The sequence below is a fragment of the Myotis daubentonii genome, chromosome 9 (genome assembly GCF_963259705.1).
Source record: "Myotis daubentonii chromosome 9, mMyoDau2.1, whole genome shotgun sequence".
Lineage (NCBI taxonomy): Eukaryota > Metazoa > Chordata > Mammalia > Chiroptera > Vespertilionidae > Myotis > Myotis daubentonii.
In genome coordinates this window covers 48,218,493-48,235,726 of record NC_081848.1, presented here as the reverse complement: position 1 = coordinate 48,235,726, position 17,234 = coordinate 48,218,493, and the positions used below count along the sequence as shown (strand labels likewise).

At 45.7% G+C, this 17,234-nt stretch overlaps 1 protein-coding gene across 9 annotated transcripts in view; it reads left to right on the top strand.

The window, feature by feature from the left end:
- DENND2B (DENN domain containing 2B) overlaps positions 1-17,234 on the top strand; it is a 176,135-nt gene that overhangs the window by 107,803 nt on the left and 51,098 nt on the right. For all 9 annotated transcript variants that reach the window (XM_059708815.1, XM_059708811.1, XM_059708810.1 and 6 more), the window contains one exon: positions 16,972-17,076. In XM_059708815.1, coding sequence (XP_059564798.1) covers positions 16,997-17,076 — 80 coding nt within the window. In that variant the 5' untranslated portion in view covers positions 16,972-16,996. The remainder of the gene's footprint in view (positions 1-16,971; positions 17,077-17,234) is intronic.

Below are 17,234 nucleotides of genomic sequence, written 5' to 3'. Positions count from 1 at the left end.
GTTTATTAGATACTCACAGGGCCCTGTGATCTCCGAGTAAAATAAAAATTGCTGTGCTCTAGGCAGGAGGTTCGGACAGTCTCAGCGTGCCTCCCCTTTGACATGTAGGCTCTGCAGGATACTCGACATTGCCACCTTTTCTGTCCTAAGACAGATTTCTCTAGTTTGCACCAGTTTTGTCATATGGCTCTGAATGAGTTAGCACCCTTGAAGGATGCAGACTTTCCTTCAGAGAAACTCAAAGAATGTTCCAAGGTCTTGGAGGGCAATTTCAGAAATGCTTTGAGATTGTGTTGGAATAAAAGTGCAGGCCTCTAAGGACTACTTTGAAGAGGATAACATCTGGTCTGTGGTGTATAGTAGTTGCCCCTTATCCACGATTTCACTTTCTGTGGTTTCAGTTACCTGTGGTCAACCGTGGTCCAAAAATAAAAATTCCAGAGATAAACAATTCATACATTTTAAATTGTGCGCTGTTCCGAGTAGCACGGTGAAGTCTCATGCCATCCCGCTCTGTCCTACCCGAACGATAACCGTCGCTTTGTCCATTGTATCCACAGTGTATACAGTTGTCCCTTAGTATCCACAGGGGACTAGTTCCAGGACCCCCTACAGAAACCAAAATCCATGGATGCTCAAGTTTCATATAAAATGGCATAGTATTTGCATGTAACCTACACTCATCTTCCCGTATTCTTTAAATCATCTCTGGATTACTTATAATACAAAATACATTGCAAATGCTGTGTGAAACTTTCCAGGGGTAGTTCAGAGGAGAGCCTGGAGCCTGGGGTGAAGCTGAAGCAGATGAGCACAGCCTCTGTGTGGAGCGAGCTGGTGTGTACCCCTCTGCTCAGGCGAGGGGCAGCTGTTGTCAGCCGCGGCTGGAAGCCTAAGTGTGCCGTCAGAGTTCTGAGGCTTGCTGCCCTGCCCACCTGCTTCTGGGTGGGGTTGGGCCTGCCCTGGAAACTCCTTGGCTCCTAGATGCAGACTTAAACACACCTGCTGCAAGGTTCCCAAACTTTCTCAGACTTACAGTTAATTTTTTCACAGTGCCCATGGGCAAAAGAAAACCCAAGTTTCATATTTTCATATAATGTAGTAAGTATTATATCCTAACAATGGAGCAGCCAGTTGAAAAAATTATACACAAAGTCAAAGGAGAAGTATTACTTCCTTCTGAAATGACCACAGTTACTGACTAATGGGATGTCCTGGGCGCTGCATAGCATTTCATGTCCTGGAATCAGACTGAATGTTGCCATCCTCACTTCCTCATCCACGTTGCTTTCCACGTGGTCCTTGCTTTTTTTCTCACAGCAGCTGCCGAAAAAGCCAGCTTCACAAGGAAATGGCGCAGTTGAAAGCATAGAGTACAGTCTGATGTTCAAACTGGGAGCTCACGGGGGTCTGACAGACGTTGAGTATGGCCCTGTTTCCGTAAAAAATGTCAAACGCCCCGTGAGTCCCCTGCAGCGCCCGGGGGCCCTCAGCACCCAGCTGGAGAACCACAAGCCTGAGATTGCCAAGTAGCACTTGTGTTTAAAAGAGGGAAAAAGGCAAATTGTGTCCCCCTCACGATCCTTAAAGAGACTGGACAGACGGATGGACAGACGCCCCGCCTCTGCAGTCTCAGCTGGACTGCATTGTCCGGGAGGGCCTGGCTTTGACCAGGGTCTGTGTCTGGGAGTGCTCCGTCCCTAGGCAGGGAAGGATGATGGAAAGAAAGACTTGAAGAAACACAAGAGAGAAACATCTCTTGTATTTATTTTGTGTTGATTCAGGGCCCTGTGGTAGATGGCTTAAAGAAAAATAGGGTTTCCTGGCCAGTGTGGCTCAGCAGTCGAGTGTTGACCCAGGAACCAAGAGGTCACCGGTTTGATTCCTGATCAGGGCACATGCCTGGGTTGCAGGCTTGATCCCCAGTAAGTGTGCGCGCAGGAGGCAGCCGATAGATAAGTTCATCTCTCATTGATGTTTCTGTCTCTCTGTCCTTCTCCTTTTCGCTCTCTAAAAATCAATAAAATATTTTTAAAAAGAAAGAAAAATGGGGTTTGAACACCAAGGATTTGGGGACCAAGCATGGGACCCCTGCCAGTATTCTTTTCTGACTTCATCAGACAAAGCTGGGCTGCAGGGATTAACTTGGGATGGAGGATGGCTTCTTGCCACAAGATATGACAGAGACTGAAGGACTGATGTCCTCTCGTGTCCGTTAAAGAGCTCAGCACCCACCTCTCCAGACTCTGGGGTCTGCCGCTTACAATGAAACCCTGGGCAAATCACTCAACCTGAGGCTCAGTTTCTTCATCCATAAAATAGAGATGGTGACAGCTAGATTCAATGAAATAAATACATGGATAGAACCAAAAGAGCCTGGGGTATACATGCACTTTCTTCTTCTTCCTTCTAAAACTGAGGAACGAAGGGCTTTTCCCCCAAAGGGAAATTCAGCTCGAATGATCTGAGCCAGCCTCTAGAGTTTGAGGGTTACGCCACTTCTTCCTAATAACCTTGCTCTGTGTATGTAATGTTCCCTGAGTCCTACAGCCTGTATACCTACTATGCCAGTTCCTTTTTCACCTCTAAATGGCATCTTTAAATGAACAGAGTTCTTATTTAATGTGGTCTAATTTATCAATGTTTTCTCTGATGGTGATCACTTTTTTTGTGTCTTGTTCAAAAAATCTCAGCTTGCTTCAAGGTTTCCTTCGCTTTTGCTGATGGTTTTTCTCCTGCTTGCAATGTTCTTCTGCCTCCTTTATCTTCCACAAGTCCTGCAAGACTCAGCCTGCTCCTCCAGGAGCCATCGCCCACCTCCCTCCTGCCCACCTAACCGGGTGTCTTCTCATTGCTCCCAGAGCTCTGTGTTCATCCGACTATCACTGCCCCTGTTACTTTGTACCAGAATCATTTTTTTCTTTTTTTTTTTTTTTTCCTCAAAAAGTCAAGGATGGGGAGCTGCTCAAAGGCGAGGTCCGGAGTGTATAGCTCAGTGGCACGGGGAAGATGCCCACAAAGCATTTGAATAAGTAAACAAATGAAAGCCCTGCTAGTAAATGCCCACACCTGTCTCTCTCTCTCTACTTCGCCGACAGCATTTCCCAGCGTCCTTAACCTGTGCCCCCCTTTGATGAGCAGAGAGCGCTCCCAGGCAGATTGTGCAATGCTCCTGCTGCCCGGAGTTCCCAAACAGTGGAGGTCAGGGAAGGGAGGCCCTGTAATTCATTAAGTCCCAGGGAAAGGGCCTTTGCTTTCCTGGGAGCGAAATGACGGTCGTCTTTGCAGAGAGCAATCTCAGTTGAGTTCTTGGGCCGAAACCATCCCTGCCCTGGATCTTTTGGGTGCTCATAGGGCACGGCCCCCCTTTGACTTTTCTGAGTGGGGGTGATTGCTACAGGTAAGTCAGACTGAGCTGGGAAGGCTGGTGGGGTTGGAAGAGGGGCCTGGATATGGAGCCTGAAGTTGCTCTTCCTGTCCAGGGAGGACCACTCTGAGCTGGTGGCAAATGCTTTTTCATTCGAAAAAATATTTATTGGGCACTGAGGATACAGCTGTGGACAAACACAAAGATCTCTAGCCTCATGGAGCTTATATAAACACTAGAGGCCCGATGCACGAAAATTCGTGCAAGAGTAGGCCTTCCTTCCCCTGGCTGCCGGCACCAGTTTCCTTCCGGCACCCAGGACCCAGGCTTCCCTCCTCCGGCCACCTGCAGGCACCCGGGACTGGGCAGCTTCCCTCCAGCTCTGGCTTCGTCTGGAAGGACGTCTGGTCTAATTAGCACATTACCCTTTTATTATTCTAGATAACAAGTGGACAATAAAAGTAGTATGTTAGATGGTGATAAATGCAAAGAAGAAAAATAAAGAAACAGAAAGGGGGGGAATGGGATGAGGGGTAGTGTGGTGGAGGAAGGCTTTTCTTTTTTTTTTTTTTTTGTTTCTTTTTTCTTTTTTCTTTTTTTTAATTAAATCTTTATTGTTCAGATTATTACATTTGTTCCTTTTTTTTTCCCCCCATAACTCCCCTCCTCCCAGTTCCCGCCCCACCCTCCGCCCTCACTCCCCACCCACTGTCCTCATCCATAGGTGCACGATTTTTGTCCAGTCTCTTCCCACATCTCCCACACCCCTTTCCCCCCCAAGAATAGTCAGTCCATTCCCTTTCTATGTCCCTGATTCTATTATAATCAACAGTTCATTCTGTTCATCAGATTATTTATTCACTTGATTCTTAGATTCACTTGTTGATAGATGGATATTTGTTGTTCATAATTTGTATCTTTACCTTTTTCTTCCTCTTCCTCTTCTTAAAGGATACCTTTCAGCATTTCATATAATCCTGGTTTGGTGGTGATGAACTCCTTTAGCTTTTCCTTATCTGTGAAGCTCTTTATCTGACCTTCAATTCTGAATGATAGCTTTGCTGGATAAAGTAATCTTGGTTGTAGTTTCTTGGTATTCATCACTTTGAATATTTCTTGCCACTCCCTTCTGGCCTGCAAAGTTTCTGTTGAGAAATCAGCTGACAGTCGTATGGGTATTCCCTTGTAGGTAACTGAGTTACTTTCTCTTGCTGTTTTTAAGATTCTCTCTTTATCTTTTGCTCTTGGCATTTTAATTATGATGTGTCTTGGTGTGGTCCTCTTTGGATTCCTTTTGTTTGGGGTTCTCCGCGCTTCTTGGACCTGTAAGTCCATTTCTTTCACCAGGTGGGGGAAGTTTTCTGTCATTATTTCTTCAAATAGGTTTTCAATATCTTGCTCTCTCTCATCTTCTGGCACCCCTATAATTCTGATGTTGGTACGCTTGAAGCTGTCCCAGAGGCTCCTTACACTATCCTCGCATTTTTGGATTCTTTTTTCATTTTGCTTTTCCCGTTGGATGTTTTTTGCTTCCTCGCAATTCAAATCATTGACTTGATTCTTGCGCTCCTCTGGTCTGCTGTCGGGCGTCTGTTTAATATTCGTTATTTCAGACCGTGTGTGCTTAATTTCTAGTTGGTTCCCCAATATAAGATCGAGGGTCTTATTAGTTTTCGTGTAGATCTCATTAAGTCTATCGGCAGCTTCTAAACAGTTCTTGAGAGACCTTAAAAGTGTGGTTCTGAACTCTATTTCTTCCATTGACAATTTTGTCCTGTTTCTTTGTCTCCGCATTTTGTTATGTTTCTTTGGTGCACCCCCTAGTGGTCTTTGTGCGCAGTCTTGTTGTAGTTAAGCCTTGATTGTTGTAGTTAATACTAGGGGGATTTGACCTCCAGGCCAATTGGCTGTGAGAATCAGCTGTGTCTGCAGTGGGAAAACTTCTGTCCTCTAGGGAAGTGCTAATCTAGCGTTCGCCTGAGGCTATCCGGCAAATGGCTCTGGGCAGGGCTTGGGCGGGGCGGGTCGCACAGGATCAACAGGGTGGGCCGGAGAGAGCAGTTATGGCGGCTCTCAGTCCTGTCCCCAGGGGCTCTGCCTCTCTGAGTCCCAGCACCCGCTGGAAGGCTCGGAGAGAAAGCTGCACTCGCTCTGACCGAAGCCAGACAGTCCGCTTCTCCCGTTTGAGCCTGGGTCCCTAAAGACTCGCCTGTATCTGGAGCTCAGAGTCTGCGACTCCCTCCCGATTGAAAACAACAACCGCGCCCTCCGCCGCCAGCCCGCTCCGCACACTCCGCACCTCAGAATTTGACTTCAGCACTGCGCCTCCTCTGAGTGTCGGTATGCGTTTCTCTTTCCTCCTAGTTGTAGGACTTCCACTCAGCCAGTGTTCCTGTGGTTCTGGGTGATGTCCGTTCCGTGTTTTAGAGGAAGGCTTTTCGATCGTATTTTAATACTAATTTTCTTATAGTGTGGTCAGAGAAGGCCTCACTAAGAAGATGATAGCTGACCAAAGTCCTGGGAGATGAGTGCAGGTTCTCTCAAGGGAGAATGTTCTAACTACAGGGCACCGCAGGTGCGAAGGCCCTGAGGCAGGAATGTGTGTGATGTGTGTGAGGAAATAATGAGATAATGCGGCTGGTGTGGAAAGAACAAGAGGGAAGAGTAGTTGAAATGAGGTCAAAGATATCCGGGGGGCCCTGATGATGAAGGACCTTGTAAGTCATCGTAAAGATTTTGGCTTTACTTTGCATGATTAGGAGCCATATAGGGTTTTTGAGCAGAGAAGTGAGAAGATCTGCACTGAAGCTAGTGGTGGGTAAAGGTGATTGGTGTACGTAGTAGCTTATGGAGGGTCTGTTCTGATGGTTTCTGTTTTCTCAGTGAAGTAGGAAGCAATGTCAGCTAAAAGAGTGAGGACAAGGGAAGTGGTCTTAAAATTGAGAGTTGGGGGAAAGCTAAACCCTTGGCCCAGAGACTTCAAATGTATTCCCTCTCGATTCTGAGTGTCCTCTATTTTTTATAGATGGCGTTACATTAATCTCCATGTCCTCACTGTAGAGATGGGGTATTCTTCCGGTGCTACAGATAGGAAAATGGAGTATCGAGACTTACCCCGTCCCTTTACCCTTACTGTTTCCTAGTCTTCTGAGAAAGTTGATGTGGGGGTGGCATATTTTTCTAGAGCAGTAGAGGCATTTTGCCATCAGTCAGGTTGAGTTCAACTAGACCAGAGAGCATGGGAGGGGTGAGAATGAAGTGAACTTCGGATCAGGAAAAGGCTTCGGGAAGTAGTTGACATTTGAACTGGATATTTAAGAAAGAATGAAGATGGAGGACATCAAGATAGAAGGAATGGGCTGAACAGAAAAGCTTGGAGGCGTGACATTCCTAGTTTGTGCAGCACACGGCGGCAGCTGGTCTGCTGTGGCTGGCCGGAAGGAAGGCGCTGGTGTGAAACAGGTCCGTGGTCTTTGAATCATCATCGTGAATACGGGACCCGCTAGGTTCTTCTTGCCAAAGTGAAAGAAGTGGTTAGCCCCGGGCAGGGCTCTTGGTGGGGTAGCCTTCGTTCTGCTTTCCCGTTCCACGTGGTGGCGAGTCATCGGCAGAGGGGGCTCCATCATCCTGCAGAGCTGGTGAGAGGCGGCTTCCAGACTGGCAGAAACAGCTGTGTCTCGGTTTTTAACACCATTTTGGAAGCAACCAGATTTTCTTTGGCCTGGACTTGCCTAAAACCCTCATCTCATTTCAGGCTTTCAGGAAATGTTTAAAACCAGCTTCAAACCTCTGTAGAATCCATACTGAAGTGGAGAAGGACCATCTGGCAGGAAAAAGGATTGAACGTGGTCGAGGTTGACAACCCAAACTTAAAGGGCTCTTTGAGGAGGAGGTTTGGGAAAGAGGATGTGGGAGTGATAAGTGGACAGTGAAGAGATGGAAGGAGAGCTTAAATTTTTTTTTTTGGATTATTATAAGTTTTTTGGATTATTAACCAAATCATCTTTTCCTGCGGCTGGTTGAGGAGGATCCCACCCTCATAGGGACCTGTCAAAATACCCAGCCATTCTTCTGGCCTCTGCAAACCAGATCCTGGTTCCTTTCCACTTGACAGGGCTCATAGTCCCCTCAACGTTTTCGCTTGAAGGGCTTTCTGGACCTAGAACCAGAACCAGGGGCTGGAATGGAAAAAATCCAGGGTACGAGGTATGTAGAAATAGTGATGGAGAAAAGGGGCCTTGCATTTTGGGGGGGATTATGGGGCAGACTTGAGAAAATCCTTTCTGGCTCCCTTTCTAAAGCGTTAGGTGTCCACCCACCCAACCTCAAGCCCACTTTCTCCCCTTTCCCTTGGAGTCCTTCTTTTCAGGCACAGCAGAGCCAAAGACAAGGTTGTGGGCAGATAAGCCGGTGAGAAATGTGTCAGGAAAAGTGGGATGAGGGAGGAGGAAACCAACATGAATGAGATGAATAGACAGGCTTTGCTCCTGGGCGCACTGGGTGAGAACCTGTTACTGCAGCAGGGTCCTGGAAGACAATAGGGGCACTTGTGAAGGTCAAGATTGCCCGAGGAGGTGGGGTGGGGTAAGGCCTGCTACAGACAGTCCGACTGGGTGGCAGCTCCAGCTGGAAAACTCTTTCATCGCTATTCTAGTAGCCAACTTTGGGAAGAGACGTGTGAACCTGAGGGGATATGGCCAGTGCTAGAATTTCTAGGGCCTTTGTCATCCTTGCCTTGGACGCCTTGGCATCAGTTAACATTTATACAAGCACCTTTTTTGTGCAGAACTTTCTGCTAAGTACAGAGGATTGTTCAAAAATTGGAGAACTAGCGAGCACAGCCCTACAGCTTTCTCAGCCATGTGGGGATGGGAGGGGCAGGGTGTCAGGACACGAGTGGGATGGCTGAACTTCTTAGGAATGCCAGAGAACAGAGAGGCTGTGCAGGGTACAGCAAGGCCTGGAGCTGTTAGTTCAGGCAGAGCTATGAAAGGTAACTAAAGCCCTTTCCACCTTAACCCAGTCCAGGGACACCTGCAGGAGAGAAAGGGACAGACAAGCTCTCACCCTTTTTTAATTTAATATTTTTAAATTGATTTTTTTAGAGAGAGAGGAAGGGAGAGAGAAAGAGAGAAACATTGATGTGAGAGCAAAACATTAATTGACCTCCTCCTGCACACCCCTTTACCGGGGATTGAGCCTACACCCGAGCATGTGCTGTGACCGAGAATCGAACAGCAACCTTTCTATGCACCGGACGATGCTCAACCAACTGAGCCACCCTGGCCAGGGCTCTCTCACCTCTGAGAACTCTGGTTTGAGTACTTATAAGGTATAAGGAACTCATTCTAATGACAACCCTTCCTGAAGCTTGTAGTGGCAATACTGGTTGCTGACACTCTTGGAGGACGAAATACCAAATCGACACTTAGAAATGGGTGCACCTAAAGAAGGGCACTGGTTTTGTGCTCTAGGGTGAGAAGGTTCATTCTTAGAGGCTGGGCACCCCTCAGAAGGCGCTCCCTTTAGAGACTGACCTCCGATGGCGCTCGCCCTGGACCCTGGGGAGAGCATCAGGGTCGGGTGATGGGACTGGACTGTGGGGGCAGGGAGCACTCAGGAAGCTGGAGAGAGTGTTTTAAGATGAAACCCTTAGCACAAGCAGGGAGCCGTCCAGAGGTGCTTTCTTCCAGCCGGACTTTGGGGGGCGGGGGGGCGGGGGGGCGGGGAGGGGATGTGGGTTTTCAAGTGGCCAAGAGGCGGTGCCCTGCACTGGAATGGGCCCTTCTGCCCTGCGCTGCTCAGGCCCAGCTGTCCAGGAGGCTTCGTGTGGCTGCCCACAGCGCAGCACCTCCCAGCCCCCCGCCCTGCTGGGGCCGCAGTGCTCACCTGCTGCCTGGGAGAGTCAGGCACAGAGCTGCATAAGGCTGGCCAGCTGCCGGCGTTGGGTGGGGAGGGACAGTGGTAAAGTGGAGAGAGCTTGCTGCATTAAATGGGCCACTTCTCAAGTCTAGCCAACTGCGGCCAGACAGGGGTGGGCAAAAGTAGGTTTACAGTTGTGAGTACACGCAACAGTTAATAAACCTACTGTAATCATCATAACCTGCATGTCTTTTCCCATACGGACAACTGTAAGCCTACTTTTGCCCACCCCTGTATAAAAATGTAGACAATAATGGCAGATTTTTCTGATTTTTCAAAAGAAGCCAAAAATCTGAATTTTTATTAGTATTTTATTTGTACACATCCAATTTTTAAAATGTTTGGCAACTGATTCAAAATTTTTACACATAAAGGAAAGGCCAAATGAGAATTTTTTTTTTTTTTCAAACAACCAGCTTATGTCTTTGGGTAGAGTAAACTTTTCTCCCCGGAGAAAGTGAGGAAAGCTGTTAGCCACACGCGGTGGGCGGCAGGAAGAGCTGGTTTGAGATACAGGGACTCCGAGCACACCTGGAGACCGAGGCAGCTGTTTAGAGGAGACGGTGAAATGCTTCCGCTGGACCCAGCGATGGACCTGTCCTTTGTCACTGAGGGTGAGAGAAGCCCAAGGGTAGGAAGAGGGAGCGAGTGCTCATCTTTATGTGCTCACAGCACTGAAGATGGTCAGTAGTGACCCTTCCTACCTTTCCAAGTCCTCAGAGAGTGGCTGAAGGACATGTTTTTATACTTATGGGTATATAAGACTGGCCTAACGCACTTTTGGAAAATACAGATTCCTAAGCCCCGTCCCACAGATTCCCATTCAGGAGGTGCAGGTGGGGCCTGGGACTCTGTATGTTTAACAAGAACCCCATGATGTCAAGGAATGTAAGTGGACCAGGGAGTCAGGCAGAACCCAGTCCACATTTCTGCTCCATTCCTTCACTAGGTGAGGGATCTTCAGCCAGTCATTGAATCTGTCTGAACCTAAACCTCCTGATTGGAAAAACCCAGTCTGTGTGATCTGCTACCTCGAGGAATGGTGAGGACTGAGTTAGAAGATGCCTGGAGGCCATCCAGGGTCCTGGCTCAGGGCTGGGGCACCGGTGCAGGCCACCTGGGCTCCAGTTCCTGCCCTGCACTCTAGCTGTGTGCCTTGGGCGAGCTGTTTAACTGCTCTGTGCTTTGGTTTCCTCTCTAATGAGTAAATAATAATAGAATCTACTTCATAAGGTTGTGACAAGGATTGAATGATTCAAAACATCTGAAGTGCTTATAACTTTAGCTATTATTTTCTATAGATATAAAAGCCTAAGAGACCATCCGACCATTTGACCGTTCGACCGGTCACGATGCGCACTGACCACCAGGGGGCAGACGCACAATGCAGGAACTGTCACCTGGTGATCAGTGTGCTCCCACAGCCAGAGCGCCGCTCAGCTGAATGACTGACCAGCTGAATGACTGACCAGCATCAGACACTGCGCTCACGGTTGGCAAGCACAAGCCCCTGCCGCGGACACTCCCCCTGCGTGCCCCTCTCCCATCCAGACCCAACCTGATCAGGACCGGCATTGGGACTGACTGGCTGCTTCTCGGTCATGGGTGTGCTGGTATCGCCCTAGGATGGGCACGTGAGACTGCAGCAGAGTGGCAGCGGGCCTACCAGCAGCGACAACAGGGGCAGTGGGGCCGGGATGAGCGGGAGCCGCGTGCGTGGTGCCTGGCCTGGGCTCGGGCTCCTCTCTAGCCACCTGCCGCTTCGCACACTACTACATCCCTCGGGGGATGTTGGACTGCCGGTTTTGGCCCAATCCCCACAGGCCACGCTGAGGGACCCCACAGGTGCATGGTGCATGATCTGTGCACTGGGCCTCTAGTAATTATATAAAGATCTAGTCTAGCCGATTTAGCTCAGTGGATAGAGCATCAGCCTGTGGACTGAAGGGTCCCAGGTTCGATTCCGGTCAAGGGCACATGCCTGGATTGCAGACTCGATCCCCAGTAGGGGGTATGCAGAAGGCAGCCAATCAATGATTCTCTCTCATCATTGATGTTTCTCTCTCTCCCTTTCCCTTCCTCTCTGAAGTCAATAAAAATATATTTTAAAAAAGATCTAGCAGCATGTCTCATAATAAATGTACCTTTGCTTTTCCTTAGGTCCAATTGCTGTGGGTAACAAATAGTTTAAGGCTGCTTACTTCAAGCACTTAACTTGGCACCAGGCTGGTGCAGGTAAAGAATATCTCACTATGCGGCCATCCTTTTACTTGACCTTTGACCTGACTTTTTTCCCTTTACAATGAGCTCCTCCAGGGCAGGAAGGTGTCTGTCCATTTTTATATCTAGAACCTTGCACGTGCCTAGCATAGAGTAAATGTATTGAATGGCAGTGCCAGGGAGTCTGAAAAACGACTCAAGCTTGTGAATGGAGAGGTTGCCCCCCCCGCCCCCCAATACCTAGAGAAGCATAAGCTGGAAAAAAACACCATTTACTATTAAGCGTCTGTGTGACAAACGTAACAATCATGTGAGGTAGGTCCTTTATTATTGTTGCTCTTATCGTGAGAAAGTTGAGTCTTTGAAAATCACTCATGCAATGTCACTTAAGTAGCAGTTGGTAGAGGCAGGGTTGGACTTAGTTATCTAACTCCAAATCGGGTGTTCTTCCCACTGCACCTTAGGTGTCTGGGACTGGGGTCTCTCTGTCACAATGCAGAGTGTGTAGAAAAGTTCTAGAGGTACCTTGTTGTGTTCTTTTCTCTGCTTGTACCTCTTCAGATAGTTTATAATTTGTCAGAGCTGGGGTTTTGAGCAACTTGTGATTGATGGTAGATGCTAATTCAATAATTCCATTTTCCCAAACATGCAGTTTCTGTCCGGACTTGGCCATGGATGGGCCTGGGAACTAACAAAACAACCTCTCATCCCCCTTGCTTCTCTGGATCATTCCCTGACCCTGAGAGATTGGGCCTGTAGAGAGCAGGTGGGAGGGAGGACAGTGAGGAGAATATATTTGTCATCTATTCTTCTGACTTAATGGGCCCTCTGGGGTTCTCAGCAGTGCCTGCCCATGATGCCTTAACTCCCAGGCCCCGCTCTTGCAGAAGTGTGACCAAGAGTCCCTGCCATGGCCTGGTAGCAGGTTTGATTCGTTCCTCGCTTGGTTACATCTTCACAGCATATTTCTTCTTGGTCCAAGCAAACATCAGAATCATCCACATTTGTCCTTCTTACCAAGTTGGCTCTGTTCTAATTTCAGAGCAGTGGGTCCACCCCCCTTACATCGGGAATTCAGGGAAAGAGAACATGTGTTTCATCCTGTTCTTTTAAGATATTTCCGTCTTCACTCTTTCCACACGTCTTCTGCCCTTTCCCTGGGGGCTTGCCCTGGAGCTGCTCGAGCATGTCCAGTGTTGTTTGGATGGTTACATGGTTATTGCGACCATGGTTACCATGGGCACAGTTGAACACTGATGCTCAGCAAGTTGATTCCTTGTAACACTGTGTTCCCTGAGGACCCTGAACACTGGCCTGGGAAAGCTTCCAGAGGCTGCCTCTTCTCTCCCCTCTTTCTCTTACACACACAGCGATATGTCAAGCACTTAACTTGGCACTGGGCTGGCGCAAGTAAAGAATATCTCACTAGCCCGGCCGGCCGGCTGGCGTGGCTCAGTGGTTGAGCTTAACCATGAACCAGGAAGTCACAGTTTGATTCCCGATCAGGACACATGCCTGGGTTGCAGGCTCAATCCCCAGAGTGGGGTGTGCAGGGGGCAGCCAATCAGTGGTTCTCTCTCAGCATTGATGTTTCTATCTCTCTCTCTCCCTTCCTTTCCCTTTGTCTCTGAAATCAATAAAAAATATATATATATTTTAAAAAAAGAATGTCCCACCAGAGCCAGTGCACATAGATGCTCTGGTGGCAGGATTGGCTCCTCCTTTTTCTCCACCTCCTTTTCTTCTTCTTCTTCTTCATCATCATCATCATCATCATCACCATGACTAACTTTATGCTGTATACTTCAGTTTTTAAACATTTTCCCCGCAACAGGTAGGGATGGCTTTTCTCCGCATTATGAAGCATAAAAGTGAAGCTCAGGGTTGGTTTCCTTTTTCTTAAAGCATCTGTAGTATTCATCTTGGAGGGTGTTTCATTGCTATCTCTGTTAGACAATCGCCTTATTCCTGCTGGCTGCTTCCTCCCTTTCCTTTCTAGCTCCCACCATCATCAAAACCACAACGCTGACGGCTTCTGTGACGTTAAAGAAATTAGAAGTAGAGAATTTCATGTTGAAATTAGGAAAGAAGTATAAATGATATAAAGAATTAAGGTCTGGCTTATTTTTGTCATCGAAACCACCACTTATTTGCACCAAGGTAATAAATAGATGGCTTCTGGGATTAAGGTCATTAGTGACCTTAATATGTGGGTCATTAGTGACTAAATAAATATGTTTAACTCTCACATCTACATATACTTGATTTTGGTCAGTGTGATGAGAATGCCCATCAGAGTAAGAGAACTGACTGCTCCTGAATTGTCCAGCTTGTGTGAAGATGGTGTCAGCCCAGCCCAGACTGCTCATTCACTGTGATTGTCTCACAGCCACTCTCCAAGACACTTAAAAAGGGTTATTTTTTTGCCCTTAAGTTTTATTTTGACATCTAAATTGAGATATTTACCTACTATAAAATTTACTCCCATAAAGTATATATAGTTCAGTTGTTTTTAATATACTTACAGAATTGTGCAACCATCATCATTATCTAATTCCAGAACTTTTTTTCACCCCAAAAAGAAACCCCCCATGCTCATTTAGTCACTCCTCATTCTTCTACCCTTAACCTAACCTCAGCAACCATTGATTTACTGTCTGTCTCTATAGATTTGCCCTATTCTGCACATTTTTAAAAAAATGGCACTAGGGATTACCCATGTTATAGAATGTATAATGTATCAATGTACTTTATTCCTTTTTATGTGTGACTAATATTCCATCATATGTATATACCACACTTTGTTTATACATTGATCTGTTGGTGGTCATTGGGTTGTTTTTACTTTTGGCTATTATGAATAATGCTGTTATGAACATCTGTGTACAAGTATTTGTGTGGATATAATGTTTTTATTTCTCTTGGCATATCCCTAAGAGTGGATGGTGATGGGTCTTATGGTAACTGTGTTTAATTTTTTGAGGAGCTTCCAAAGTGGCTGCACATTTTGAATAAAGGTTCCAGTGTCTCCACAGCCTCACTGGTACTTGTTTTTATCTGTCTTTTCATTACAGTCATCCTAGTGTGTGTGAAGTAATTTCTCGTTGTAGTTTTGATTTGTATTTCCCAATGTTCAAAATGTTGAACATTGTTTCACATGCTTATTGGCCAATTTTATTTCTCTGGAAAAATGTCTATTCAAATCCTTTATCTACTTTTTAATTGAGTTATTTGTATTTCTGTCAGGTTGCAAGAATTCTTTATATGTTCTAGATACAAGTTCCTTAGCAAATATATGACTTGCAAATACCCCCATTCTATGGGTGTCTTTTTACTTCCTTATGGTATTTTTAATAGCACAAAGGGTTTTTTTATTTTTATTTTTTATTTATTTATTTTTTTAAATATATTTTATTGATTTTTTACAGAGAGGAAGGGAGAGAGATAGAGAGTTAGAAACATCGATGAGAGAGAAACATCGATCAGCCGCCTCCTACACACGCCCTACTGGAGATGTGCCCGAAACCAAGGTACATGCCCTTGATCGGAATCGAACCCGGGACCTTTCAGTCCGCAGGCCGACGCTCTATCCACTGAGCCAAACCGGTTACGGCGGGTTTTTTTATTTTGATATAAATCAGTTTATTTCTTTTTTATTGTTGTTACTTGTACTTTTGTATCACAGTGAAGAAACCATTGCCTAATTCAGTGTTACAAGATTTACCTCAATTTTCTTCTAGGCCTTGCTTTTGTGGTTTTAACTCTTATAGTTGTAATCCATTTTCACTTAATTGTTTTGTATGGATGAGGTAAGGGTCCTACTTTATTCTTGCACAGAAGAATATCCTAGCACCATTTGTTGAAAAAAGGCTTTTGTCTTGGCATCCTATGGTCAACTGGTTGAAAATCAGTTGACCATAAATGTATGGGTTTATTTCTAGACTCTCAACTCTATTCCATTGACCGATGTTTCTTTCTTGTGTCTGTCTATACACACTGTCTTGATTGCTCTGACTTTGTAGTATGTTTTGAAATTAACAAGTCTGAGTGAGTCTTCCAACTTTATTCTCCTTCAAGATTGTTTTGGCTGCTCTCAGTCACTTACATCGCCATGAGATTTTAGGGTTGCCTTGTCAGTTTCTGCAATTGATGAGTATTCGGTTCAATCTTAAGATCAGTTTGCTGAATATTACTAATTTAACAATTTTGAGTTTTTTAATTCAGGAACATGTTATGTCTTTCTATGTATGTATGTGTTATTTAATTTCAATGATGTTCAGTAGTTTGTAGTGTACAAGTTTTACGCTTCTTTTGTTAAATTTATTCCTAAGTATTTTATCCTTCTTGCTGCTATTGTTTTTCCTGGTGTTTATTTTCCTATTGTTCACTGCTAGTGTGTAGACATCAAATTGATTTTTTAAAATATTACTCTGTATCTTGCAAACTTGCTTAACTTTATATATTAGCTTAAGAGTTTTTTAGTGGAATTCTCAGAATTCTCTACATACAAAATCATACCATCTGCAAATAAGATATAATTTTACTTCTTCCTTTCTAATCTGGATGTACCCTTAAATTTTAACCTTTTTCTTCCTTTCATTATTTTAGCATAAAATAATATTCCTTAAATATATTAGGTAACTGTATGTGGTACATGAATGCACAATTTCCATTTTGTAAATACTTAAATACCTAAATGTATGTTAATTTTATTCTAGTGAGTATTAGGAAAAAATACTATAGCTTATTATTTTATGATGTTGGAGCAAATGTCACTTTATCAGAATATTCTTACCTGAACATCCTATTGAAAAGGACAGACCTTTTTTACTCTCCCCCAGTCTTGCTTCATTTTTTCCTTCATATCATTTATCATATTATGTACAAATGTACACTTATGTGCCACACACCTGTACCACCTGCATGCTCATCGTCTGTTTCTCCCCACCAGGCTGTGAGTAAGCGCTGTGAGGGCAGAGGCTTTGTTTCTTTCTTTGCTGGATGGCCGTGCCTAGGACATGGGCGCTCAGTACATATTTGTTGAATGAATGATTCATTATTTAGAACATTTTAAGAAAAGCAAGTCAATTTTGAGTTGATTCCAGAAAAATACTGGATAAGTAGTTGTTCAGGAGGTAGACCAATATGGCAAAATTTATAAAGGCTGTATGGCATGCTAGGAATTTGGGAAACTCTAACTTAAATGGGAAGAGGTAGGATGGAGATGGAGTTTTTATCATTTTCTGTGAACTGGTAAGTTGTCTGTTAGACTCTTTTCCCAGCCCAGATCAGGGGTCCTTTGAGGCTCCTAAGCTATAACATGTGGAATTAAATATATGTGGGAAAGTGGTTCCTACCACCCGCCACAGAAACCCTCCTGGCAGTGTTGAAGGTCATCTGGAAATGTTTGAGGTGCTTTTCGCTGCCCGTGGAAACTTGGCTCATAGGCCGTGTCTTTGCAGGGCTCTGGGTTTGCAGAGAGCCGAAATGACCATGACTGCCAACAAGAATTCCAGCATCACCCACGGAGCTGGAGGCACTAAGGCCCCTCCGGGGACTCTGAGCAGGTGAGTAGGGGAGCATTGCTGGGGAAATGGGGCTCCCTGGAGGGGGTCATCAAGGGCCAACCAAATGGCCTGGGTCCTGAGTAGGATCCTTGCCCAAATGTAAGTGATTATCCTTGTGGTACTGACAGTCTCCAGGTGAGTAGCCTGGGCCCAGCTCT